Source organism: Bufo gargarizans, chromosome 2 (genome assembly GCF_014858855.1).
Source record: "Bufo gargarizans isolate SCDJY-AF-19 chromosome 2, ASM1485885v1, whole genome shotgun sequence".
Classification (NCBI taxonomy): Eukaryota; Metazoa; Chordata; class Amphibia; order Anura; family Bufonidae; genus Bufo; species Bufo gargarizans.
In genome coordinates this window covers 33,050,326-33,063,518 of record NC_058081.1, presented here as the reverse complement: position 1 = coordinate 33,063,518, position 13,193 = coordinate 33,050,326, and the positions used below count along the sequence as shown (strand labels likewise).

At 43.5% G+C, this 13,193-nt stretch overlaps 1 protein-coding gene across 1 annotated transcript in view; it reads right to left on the bottom strand.

Annotated features, from left to right (window-relative positions):
• Positions 1–6,412, bottom strand: part of LOC122927157 (venom factor-like) — a 150,633-nt gene extending 144,221 nt beyond the window's left edge. Inside the window, 1 exon segment of the mRNA XM_044278754.1 lies at positions 6,285–6,412. Within this exon segment, the coding sequence (XP_044134689.1) occupies positions 6,285–6,349 (65 nt within the window). The 5' untranslated portion in view covers positions 6,350–6,412.
• Between the last annotated feature and the right edge of the window lie 6,781 nt (positions 6,413–13,193).

The window sequence follows — 13,193 nt, the reverse complement described above, 5'->3', positions numbered from 1 at the left end:
TGCAAGGTACTTCTCACACATTTGGGCCCCTAAATTGCCAGGGCAGTATAACTACGCCACAAGTGACCCCATTTTGGAAAGAAGACACCCCAAGGTATTCCGTGAGGGGCATGGCGAGTTCCTAGAATTTTTTATTTTTTGTCGCAAGTTAGTGGATTATGAGACTTTGTAAGAAAAAAAAAAATTAAAATTAAAATCATCATTTTCCGCTAACTTGTGACAAAAAATAAAAAGTTCTATGAACTCACTATGCCCATCAGCGAATACCTTAGGGTGTCTACTTTCCGAAATGAGGTCATTTGTGGGGTTTTTCTACTGTCTGGGCATTGTAGAACCTCAGGAATCATGACAGGTGCTCAGAAAGTCAGAGCTGCTTCAAAAAGCGGAAATTCACATTTTTGTACCATAGTTTGTAAACACTATAACTTTTACCCAAACCATTTTTTTTTTGCCCAAACATTTTTTTTTATCAAAGACATGTAGAACAATAAATTTAGCGAAAAATTTATATATGGATGTCGGTTTTTTTGCAAAATTTTACAGCTGAAAGTGAAAAATGTCATTTTTTTGCAAAAAAATCGTTAAATTTCGATTAATAACAAAAAAGTTAAAATGTCAGCAGCAATGAAATACCACCAAATGAAAGCTCTATTAGTGAGAAGAAAAGGAGGTAAAATTCATTTGGGTGGTAAGTTGCATGACCGAGCGATAAACGGTGAAAGTAGTGTAGTGCAGAAGTGTAAAAAGTGGCCTGGTCATGAAGGGGGTTTTAGCTAGCGGGGCTGAAGTGGTTAAAGGTCGGCCCATGCAGCTAGGAGTTAGGGTCAGATTAGGGTTGCGATTAGGAGGTGACCTGCTCCCTAATTCTGTCGTCCTGGCCGAGCAGGGGTTAACATCATCTGGCATCGCACAGCTGAGGATTTTCCCCGTCCTCAGCCGTGACAGTATGACCACAAGGGTAGCCCCCACTGGCAGATGGAATGCACAGGAGGCTGCTCCAGCTAAGCATGGCTGAAGCAACCCACTGAGACATGCCAAACACAGAGGCTTTATAGGCCTAAGTGGCCACACCCACACAGACACACCCAGTGTCTCACACACACAGAAAAAGAGTTAACCTATCCACCACCAGGGAAGGGAAAACACCACTTAAAGGGGAAGTGAACAGACAAACAACCCCGTGCACACCAAACATGGGAAGTGCACACCAAACACACAAGTTGCCAAGTGGAACCGCACGCATAACACAGCAAGCAGCCACGACACAACTCAGGCTGCAATGCTGCCACATAAAAACAGTTGCCAGCGGCAACCACAGGTGAGGCAAAAACCAAAGCCCTCACCTGTGATTGACAACCAAACAAAACCGCTGACAACCGCATGCGGTTCAGGAGTCACGGTCATAGCCATGGCCGTGACACAAATATTCGAATCGCAAATTTTTATTGCAAATGTATAACATTGCTGATTTTCGCAATCAAGTAAATGACTGGAAAACATAAATTCTTGAATTTTTGGTGAATATTCGGCCCAAAATTTGCGAAATATCGCAAATTTGAATATTGCTTAAGCCGCTCATCACTAGACTGTAAAATGGGGGTCTCAGGACCATTGTTGGAATGGCATACACCCCCGTATCCTAAAGGAATTAAGTAATGTTAGCCAGACCCTTATTTCTGATATTTGCAGACTCTATACTGACAGGGAATGTCCCACAGGATTGGCGCATGGCAAATTTGGTGCCAATATTCAAAAAGGGTCCAAAAACAGAGCCTGGAAACTATAGGCCAGTAAGTTTAACATCTGTTGTGGGTAAACTGTTTGAAGGTTTTCTGAGAGATGCTATATTAGAGCATCTCAATGGAAATAAGCAAATAACGCCATATCAGCATGGCTTGATGAGGGATCGGTCATGTCAGACTAATTTAATCAGTTTCTATGAGGAGGTAAGTTCTAGACTTGACAGCATCGAATCAATGGATGTCGTGTATCTGGACTTCTCCAAAGCATTTGACACTGTACCGCATAAAAGGTTAGTATATAAAATGAGAATGCTCGGACTGGGAGAAAACATCTGTAAGTGGGTAAGTAACTGGCTCAATGATAGAAAACAGAGGGTGGTTATTAATGGTACACACTCAGATTGGGTCACTGTCACTAGTGGAGTACCTCAGGGGTCAGTATTGGGCCCTATTCTCTTCAATATATTTATTAATGATCTTGTAGAAGGCTTGCATAGTAAAGTAGCAATTTTCGCAGATGACACTAAACTGTGTAAAGTAATTTACACTGATGAGGACAGTATACTGTATATATACTACAGAGGACAGTATACTGTATATATACTACAGAGGACAGTATACTGTATATATACTACAGAGGACAGTATACTGTATTTATACTACAGAGGACAGTATACTACTACAGAGTGATCTGGAGGTTTGGGCAGATAAGTGGCAGATGAGGTTTAACACTGATAAATGTAAAGTTATGCACATGGGAAGGAATAATGCAAGTCACCCGTACATACTAAATGGTAAAACACTCAGTAACACTGACATGGAAAAGGATCTAGGAATTTTAACAAACAGCAAACTAAGCTGCAAAAATCAGTGTCAGGCAGCTGCTGCCAAGGCCAATAAGATAATGGGTTGCATCAGAAGGGGCATAGATTCCCGTGATAAGAACATAGTCCTACCACTTTACAAATCACTAGTCAGACCACACATGGAGTACTGTGTACAGTTCTGGGCTCCTGGGAACAAGGCAGACATAGCAGAGCTGGAGAAGGTCCAGAGGAGGGCAACTAAAGTAATAATTGGAATGGGGCAACTACAGTACCCTGAAAGATTATTAATATTAGGGTTATTCACTTTAGAAAAAAGACGACTGAGGGGAGATCTAATTACTATGTATAAATATATCAGGGGTCAGTACAGAGATCTCTCCCATCATCTGTTTATCCCCAGGACTGTGACTGTGACGAGGGGACATCCTCTGCGTCTGGAGGAAAGAAGGTTTGTACACAAACATAGAAGAGGATTATTTACGGTAAGAGCAGTGAGACTATGGAGCTCTCTGCCTGAGGAGGTGGTGATGGTGAGTACAATAAAGGAATTCAAGAGGGGCCTGGATGTATTTCTGGAGCGTAATAATATTACAGGCTATAGCTACTATAGAGGGGTCGTTGATCCAGGGAGTTATTCTGATTGCCTGATTGGAGTCGGGAAGGAATTTTTTATTTCCCTCAAGTGGGGAAAATTGGCTTCTATCTCACAGGTTTTTTTTTTGCCTTCCTCTGGATCAACTTGCAGGATAACAGGCCGAACTGGATGGACAGATGTCTTTTTTTGGCCTTATGTACTATGTTACTATGTAATATGTACTTGTCTGAATACAGTCTATGATGAAGAATAATATGTATAAATAGTGGTGTCTCTTTCACATCGGGTCAGTCAGCGTTGTCCTAATCAGGTAAAGCTGCCGTAACCCTAAATATTATGTGAAGAAAACTGTTGGAAGCTGAGATTTAAGGAGCTGTTTGGTGGGATTGACGTACTATAGACAAGTGTTATTTGTCCTTGTACTGCAAATCATGGAGGCAACACGGTGGTCATCAAGATTTTCTTTATCTGCTCTCTATTCCAATGGAGTTGAGTAGATACCTGACACAACCCATGGCTAGGTGTGATGCTGATGTTTCTGGAAGAAAGCAGCCAGGTCTTTTTGATCTTCTACAACCCCTTTAATCACCATGTCATTTGTGTAAATTATGGAATACCTAATGTAAAAGCTCCATGCAGGATATGCACGTCATAGGATCACAAAAGCTGTGTCCATGCCATCCACAGGGGAAGACCAGCAGTAATTGACCTCTGATACCAGTTATTTAACCTCTGGAATGCCATAGTCTATAAGGAGCTTGATAGATAGAAAGGGGCTCCTTCTATCATCCAGTGGCGGATCCGGGGGGGGGCAACGGGGCAATTGCCCCCCCCCCCCCCCCCCGAGCTGCTCAGAGGTGGGCGGCGGTGGGGCACAGGGAGATGAGCGCTTCCATTGTGGAAGAGTTCATCTCCATAGTCATCTGTATCGCCGTCCTCAGGACAGTGATACAGAAGGCTGTGTGGAGGAGCAGGGGAGAGGTGTGTCCCTTCTCTGTTCCTCCGATAGGCTGCCAGCACTAGGCCGGCAGCCTATCAGAGGCCGGCGCAGGCAGGGCGATGAGGTCATCGCGCCGCCTGAGCCGTACAGCGCGGGACATAGGCCGGAAGAGGCTTGCATCGCATCGCTGCCAAGGAGGTAAGTATAAGTGTTTTTTGTTAACTTTTATATATACAATACTTTTACTGTTATTACTGGCACATAATGGGAGGGGGGCTGTTATTACTGGCACATAATGGGGAGGGGCTGTTATTACTGGCACCTAATTGGGGGGGCTATTATTACTGGCACATAATGGGGGGCTGTTATTACTGGCACATAATGGGGGGCTGTTATTACTGCCACATGATTGAGGGGGAGTGCTTTAATTACTGGCACATGATTGGGGGGGATTGCTTTTATTACTGGCACATTATTGGGGGCACTATAGGGGCATCTACTGAGGTCACAAAGAAGGGGTATTTTATATTGGGGCTCTGTACAGTATAATTTTTATACTGGGACACATTATGGTGGGCACTATGGAGAAGGGGGGAGAGGAGCACTATGGGGTCATCTACGGGGGAAACTAAATAGGGATATTTTATACTTGCAAATTATGGGGGACACTGAGGGCATCTACTGGGGCACTATATATGGGGCATTTTATACTGGTACATTATGGGGGGCACTAGGAGGAAGGGGGAGAGGAGCACTATGGGGGCACTGTATTGGGGTATTTTATACTGGCACATTATGGGGGCACCATGGGGACATTAGCTCAACTGGGGGCATTACAAGGGGGTATTTTTTGCACTGTCACATTATAAGGAGAATTATTTCTACTGGGGGTGGCATTATGGTGGGCTTTATTACTCCCCCATGGTATGACCCCCTAGTAGCAGCACCAGCCTCTCCCTGCTCTGCTATCCCTCTGCCCCTTCTCCAAATCCTTATTATGAAATCTTTCTCGTTAGGATGAAACACAACATCAGCTCCGCCGAGCCCCCGGCCAAGTGTTGAAGTGGCGTCCGAGATCCCCAAGGGCCAAGCCAAGTAATTGTACGTTTTTATGTGAAATATGTTTATTATACACATATAGCCTACACTGTGCCACACAATATACAGTATATCTCTATACTGTGCCACACAATATACAGTATACCTCTACACTGTGCCACACAATATACAGTATACCTCTACACTGTGCCACACAATATACAGTATACCGCTACACTGTGCCACACAATATACAGTATACCGCTACACTGTGCCACACAATGTACAGTATACCGCTACACTGTGCCACACAATATACAGTATACCTCTACACTGTGCCACACAATATACAGTATACCTCTACACTGTGCCACACAATATACAGTATGCCTCTACACTGTGCCACACAACATACAGTATACCTCTACACTGTGCCACACAATATACGGTATACCTCTACACTGTGCCACACAATATACAGTATATCTCTACACTGTGCCACACAATATACAGTATACCGCTACACTGTGCCATACAATATACAGTATACCTCTACACTGTGCCACACAACATACAGTATACCTCTACACTGTGCCACACAATATACAGTATACCTCTACACTGTGCCACACAATATACAGTATACCGCTACACTGTGCCACACAATATACAGTGTACCTCTACACTGTGCCACACAATATACAGTATACCTCTACACTGTGTAGTCTGTTCTATAAGCACCCTTGTTCTGTGGCGGTGGACAGAAAATAATCTGGAAGTGCCCCTCCCGAGACCAGGCTCTGGATCCGCCACTGCTATCATCCTACTTGTGCCTCACAACATGATGACAGCCAAGAACCTGACAAAGACCCCCAGGTCTTCTAGAGTAATCTGCCTTGTAGGTAAAGATACTACTAATACTATAGTTTGTAGGTAATTCATGGGACAAAATAGCTAAAATAATTATACAGTATATAAACTATTTTTTTTTTATTAGCCCTAGATTAGAACAGATAATTACAAGGTTTTCAAAATTTTAGATGACCTGTTTCACAAGTTTATCTTTTTTTTTTTTTGTTATTCCTTTTCTGAAGAAACTGATATTGACAACATCTTAATGAGTCATAACTAAAACTACTCACAGTGGTTGTGCATAGGAGCCCAAGAGACAGGACAGCACTAGGAGACCTCCAACTGTCCACTCCATGATAGAGTTAGAGACTGGGCAGTGAATGTGGACATTTATAAAGTGTGCTGACCTTATTCCGGTAATGCTTGAGTAAATATAGTGGTGGGGGTTTTCAATTTACAGCAAGGCAAAGTACAATGGTCATGTTTTTCTTTTAGAGGTATTATATGGAAATCAGGTGTGGCAAGAACTGTTTCTCTCACTGCCAACCATCTGAGTCCACACTCTTAACTCCATACTAACCAGAGCAACTAAGTTGATTCCCTGGGATCCTGCCCTTGGTCCTATCTGCAGTCATCCAGTCTCTCACTCACTTCGAGTCTACCACTATACTTGTCTGGACTGGACCCCATGTCCTCTTAGATACAGTACAAACCAAAAGTTTGGACACACCTTCTCATTCAAAGAGTTTTCTTTATTTTCATGACTAGGAAAATTGTAGATTCACACTGAAGGTATCAAAACTATGAATTAACACATGTGGAATTATATACATAACAAAAAAGTGTGAAACAACTGAACATATGTCATATTCTAGGTTCTTCAAAGTAGCAACCTTTTGCTTTGATTACTGCTTTGCACATTCTTGGCATTCTCTTGATGAGCTTCAAGAGGTAGTCACCTGAAATGGTCTTCCAACAGTCTTGAAGAAGTTCCCAGAGATGCTTAGCACTTGTTGGCCCTTTTGCCTTCACTCTGCAGTCCAGCTCACCCCAAACCATCTTGATTGGGTTCACATCCGGTGACTGTGGAGGCCAGGTCATCTGGCGCAGCACCCCATCACTCTCCTTCATGGTCAAATAGCCCTTACACAGCCTGGAGGTGCGTTTGGGGTCATTGTCCTGTTGAAAAATAAATGATGGTCCAACTAAACGCAAACCAGATGGAATAGTATGCCGCTGCAAGATGCTGTGGTAGCCATGCTGGTTCAGTATGCCTTCAATTTTAAATAAATCCCCAACAGTGTCACCAGCAAAGTACCCCCACACCATCACACCTCCTCCTCAATGCTTCATGGTGGGAACCAGGCATGTAGAGTCCATCCGTTCACCTTTTCTGCGTCGCACAAAGACACGGTGGTTGGAACCAAAGATCTCAAATTTGGACTCATCAGACCAAAGCACAGATTTCCACTGGTCTAATGTCCATTCCTTGTGTTCTTTAGCCCAAACAAGTCTCTTCTGATTGTTGCCTGTCCTTAGCAGTGGTTTCCTAGCAGATATTCTACCATGAAGGCCTGATTCACACAGTCTCCTGTGTTCTAGAGATGTGTCTGCTGCTAGAACTCTGTGTGGCATTGACCTGGTCTCTAATCTGAGCTGCTGTTAACCTGCGATTTCTGAGGCTGGTGACTCGGATGAACTTATCCTCCGCAGCAGAGGTAACTCTTGGTCTTCCTTTCCTGGGGCGCTCCGCATGTGAGCCAGTTTCTTTGTAGCGCTTGATGGTTTTTGTGACTGCACTTGGGGACACTTTCAAAGATTTCACAATTTTTCGGACTGACTGACCTTCATTTCTTAAAGTAATGATGGCCACTCGTTTTTCTTTACTTAGCTGCTTTTTTCTTGCCATAATACAAATTCTAACAGTCTATTCAGTAGGACTATCAGCTTTGTATCCCCCTGACTTCTCCACAACGCAACTGATGGTCCCAACCCCATTTATAAGGCAAGAAATCCCATTTATTAAACCTGACAGGGAACACCTGTGAAGTAAAATCCATTTCAGGTGACTACCTCTTGAAGCTCATCAAGAGAATGGCAAGAGTGTGCAAAGCAGTAATCAAAGCAAAATGTGGCTACTTTGAAGAACCTAGAATATGACATATTTTCAGTTGTTTCACACTTTTTTGTTATGTATATAATTCCACATGTGTTAATTCATAGTTTTGATGCCTTCAGTGTGAATCTACAATTTTCCTAGTCATGAAAATAAAGAAAACTCTTTGAATGAGATGGTGTGTCCAAACTTTTGGTCTGTACTGTATGTACGCACTACCTTCCATCAGTCTAAGGTGGGCTATATTGGCCCTGGGTCTCTCTGAGGGATCTGAACTTTAAGCAACTCTCTTTTGGGCACTAAACCTTGTCCATTTCACAGATGATGTTACACGCCATGCTTACGTGTTGCACACTCCCAGTAATGTTAGAACAGGATTCCAAAGCAGCGGCACGTGATCAAAAACTCCTTTGAGATGGTGGACAGGACTCTAGGTCTTCAGGTTGATACTTTTCAGGGATACAAATGTCACCATACAAAACGATCAAATAACAAAACTATTAAAGGGATTGTCCCACGAAAAATATTCTACAGTTTTTAAACCAGCACCTGGATCTGAATACTTTAGTTATTCAATAAAATGTGTCTTTATAGTGCCACTTCATTTCTTATTTCTTTGTCCTGCTCACTGAGAAGGTCGCACATGCTCAGTTTCATCTTTCAACTGCCTCCTGAGCTGTGATAGGCAGAGCATGGACACGCCCCCTGAGCTGCAGCAGGAAAGAGACGCCTCTTGAGCTATCAGCTTTATATAAATCTAGCAGAGGAATGAATGGGGACATCTCTGGATGTGAGGTACTAAGCTGGTTCTAGCTTTATTAGAAAGGTATTGTCATGGACTATATGATGTCTGATTTTCATTTTTTACATTATTTATGGGAGAACCCCTTTAAGCACAAAACCTCAGGTACACAACCTAAACATAGTGTTAAGTAGGAAATATGAAACCAAATGAACAATATAGACAAAAATGTGTTTGGCTTTATCCTTGAAACCATCATTCACTAGATGATTTTTCATTTAAGAGTTGTTCCACCATGTAGCAAAGCAGCTGCAGATCCACGGTGTCACTTGAACAGATTTGGTTTGGAGCTATTACTGAGGCATTCCTTGGTCTTTACCCTTTAAACCCTACACAGGGACCTGGACTCTGCTGCAGGGGAACCACCAGGCTGCAACGTTTTTCATGTTAGCACTTTACTTACCCTGTTCTCAGTATCACAGCATTCTAGTAGGATATTTACATGCAGAACTTTCTGTTTTCCTCAGATTCCTGCTCTGTTTTCTAACCAATACCAGCATGCTTTGCTTTGTAGTGAAGGGAGTCACGAATAGTCAAAAATCACAATCACGCTTGTATTCTACTGCCAGGGACTGTGAAGGGAAAGGATAGAATTACAAATAATAGGAAGAATTGTGGGGGTAATTTACTATGCTGAAATATGCCTAAAGTAGGCGTATTGCAGGTGTAGATATCGGCGCATCAGTTAGCGGTGCCACTATCTGTGACTTCTCCATGCTCACGCAAGGTCTACAATTGTGGGCGCGGTTGGGGAAGGGGCCTGCCGGCCACCCCGACTTAGTCACCATTTTCTACACCTGGTTCTTGCCCCTCTTTATAATTTCGGCAGATCCTTCGCCAGCTATGGCACTTTATTAAGACTGGCGTGTAAAACTCTGGTTTTAATAAATGTGCCCCTTCTTTTATTTCTTTATCCCATAACACTAAACATCATCTGCCCTCAATTTTCAGAAGCTTAGGAATATGATAAAGCATAACACATGTGCCGGCGCAGTGTGTTTTTTAAACACGCTGTATGTGTATTTACCTACAGCTGTCAATGTCACTCAGGCATCATTTACTATTGCTGTCATTGAGTTTGAGAGCTTGGGGAGGGGGGAAGGAAAAAAACATAAAAAAAACTAAAACAAACTAAAACAGATAGGTTTTCCTAGGAGACTAGAGGTTGTTATACACTCACCTAAAGAATTATTAGGAACACCTGTTCTATTTCTCATTAATGCGATTATCTAGTCAACCAATCACATGGCAGTTGCTTCAATGCATGTAGGGTTGTGGTCCTGGTCAAGACAATCTCTTGAACTCCAAACTGAATGTCAGAATGGGAAAGAAAGGTGTGCTACAATAGCAGAAGACCCCACCGGGTACCACTCATCTCCACTACAAATAGGAAAAAGAGGCTACAATTTGCACAAGCTCACCAAAATTGGACTGTTGAAGACTGGAAAAATGTTGCCTGGTCTGATGAGTCTCGATTTCTGTTGAGACATTCAAATGGTAGAGTCCGAATTTGGCGTAAACAGAATGAGAACATGTATCCATCATGCCTTGTTACCACTGTGCAGGCTGGTGGTGGTGGTGTAATGGTGTGGGGGGTGTTTTCTGAGCACACTTTAGGCTCCTTAGTGCCAATTGGCCATCGTTTAAATGCCACGGGCTACCTGAGCATTGTTTCTGACCATGTCCATTCCTTCATGACCACCATGTACCCATCCTCTGATGGCTACTTCCAGCAGGATAATGCACCATGTCACAAAGCTCGAATTATTTCAAATTGGTTTCTTGAACATGACAATAAGTTCACTGTACTAAAATGGCCCCCACAGTCACCAGATCTCAACCCAATAGAGCATCTTTGGGATGTGGTGGAACGGGAGCTTCGTGCCCCGGATGTGCATCCCTCAAATCTCCATCAACTGCAAGATGCTATCCTATCAATATGGGCCAACATTTCTAAAGAATGCTATCAGCACCTTGTTGAATCAATGCCACGTAGAATTAAGGCAGTTCTGAAGGCAAAAGGGGGTCCAACACTGTATTAGTATGGTGTTCCTAATAATTCTTTAGGTGAGTGTATACCAACTGTCAGGGCAATTGGAGCAACTTTGGTTTGGACCGAATCAATTTGTGTCTGAAACTAACTTTTTCAAAAATTCTGTGAACCATCTCGAATGGTTCACTAATCTCTACTCTGTAATGTTTCATAGGGAGTGCTCTGCCTAACTAACATGGACAGAAAATACATAGGAGGCTTGACTACCTGTGGCAGGAAATGCAATCCCTGAGAAAAATTATAGCGCAAACTGCATGGTTTCACCAAAATGGGAAGTTTTGCATGTTCTGCAACATCCTGCCAGAATGCACTGATGCTGAGAACAGGGGCAGGAAAGTGTTGACGTGAAAAACAGTTATATGGGGAAAAATATGCAGTGTTTGGGATGTTCTGGGCAGATAAAAAGAAAAATCATGATGGGACTGGAGAATCCCTCAGTGTCAAATGTTCTATGTATTGTAGGTTTTCAGCTTTTTTTATTGGCCTGATACCTAGGATTTCCAGGTACCAAGGGTGTGTTTAATTATTATAGAAGCTCTCTTACCACCTAGGAAAAATGGGCTATAAGAAAACACAATAGTCAGGTCTGAAATTTGTTGCCTAGTAGCATGCACTTTCTGTCCATAGTTAATAATAATAATGGTCAATGCGAAGGTCAGGCACAGGTAAGGTTAGACAGCAGAGGATCAGAATCCAGTAAACAGGTAGAGGTTGGTACATGGGCAGACAAATGGATACAACCAGTGGTGTACTAAGGGGGGGAGAGGGTGGGAGGTCTGCCCGGGTGCTGGCTCTCAGGGGGGTGTCAGAAGGAATGAGCACTTCCATGAATACAGATGGAAGCGCTCATTGCTGGAGTGCTGTGAGCTGGGTCCTGTCACTCACCTCTCAGCTCCCAGCGCTCCTCCCCTCCTTCAGGCCGGTCGTGCTCTGAATGGTGAAGCAGGAAGACTTCTCCTTGCTCCACCATTCAACCTGGAGGCACAGATCGCGCTGCTGGCCTGTGTGGGCAGAGCCTGCAGCCAGGAAATCTGCATAAGCTCTGCCCACACATTGCTGCAGAACAATCTGTGCCTGTAGGGAAGAGAGGTATGTGAGCCTCAGGAACAGGACAAGATAAGTAGTTACTGTGTATTTTTATTTTTTGTTTATAAAGATGGGGGGCGCAGAGGGCTTTATTACTATGGAGGGGGCACAGATGACTTTATTACTATGGAGGGGCGCAGAGAACTTTATTACTATGGAGGGGTCACAGAGGACTTTATTAATATGGAGGGGGCTTAGAGGACTTTATTACTATGGAGGGGACACAGAGCCAGTGGGCATTACTACAATGAAGGGGGCACATAGGGCATTATTACTGTGAAGAGGGCACAGAGGGCATTATTACTGTGATGGGGGCTCAATGGGGATTATTACTGTGAAGGGGCACAATGGGGATTTCTACTATGGAGGGGGCACAGAGGTCATTACTAGCACAATGGACATTACTACTATTATGGGGCACAATGGGCATTATTACTGTGCAGGTGGCAAAGTGGATATTATTATTGTGAAGGGATCACAATGGGGATTTCTATTATGGAGGGGGCATGAAGGGCATTACTAGCACAGTGGGCATTACTACTATTAAGGGAGCACAATGGGCATTATTACTGTGCAGTGAGCACAGTGGGCATTATTACTATGAAGGGGACACAATGGGGATTATTACTATGAAGGGGGCACAATGGGGATTATTACTGTGAAGGGGGCACAACGAGGGAATTACAACTGTGAAGGGGGAACAGAGAGGGCATAACTACTGTGAGGGGGGCACAATGTGGGAATAAATACTGTGAAAGGGCATAATGTGGACATAACTACTGTGAGGGGGCACACATCTGTACAAAACTAGTGTGAAGGGCGTTAAATGAGGGGAATACTACTGTGAGGGGATGCCATTTTTTTTAAGTATTGGGGGTAGGAGGGTGCCAGAGAAAGAACCCGCCCTGGGTGCCAAACACCCTAGGCATGCCGCTGGATAAAACACACCTTTGTAGGTACTAGCAAGCTATGAAATCTATTGCTCAGAAACCTTACCACAGGGAAAGGTACCTTAAATACCCCAGGGTTGCCAGTGATTTCCTGGTGAAGATTAGGATGCACACATGGTGGCTCTTTTCATAGCCGGGGGGATCATTTATGTGCGTCCTAAAAGATGCAGAGGAGAAGAGGCCTTCCAGCAA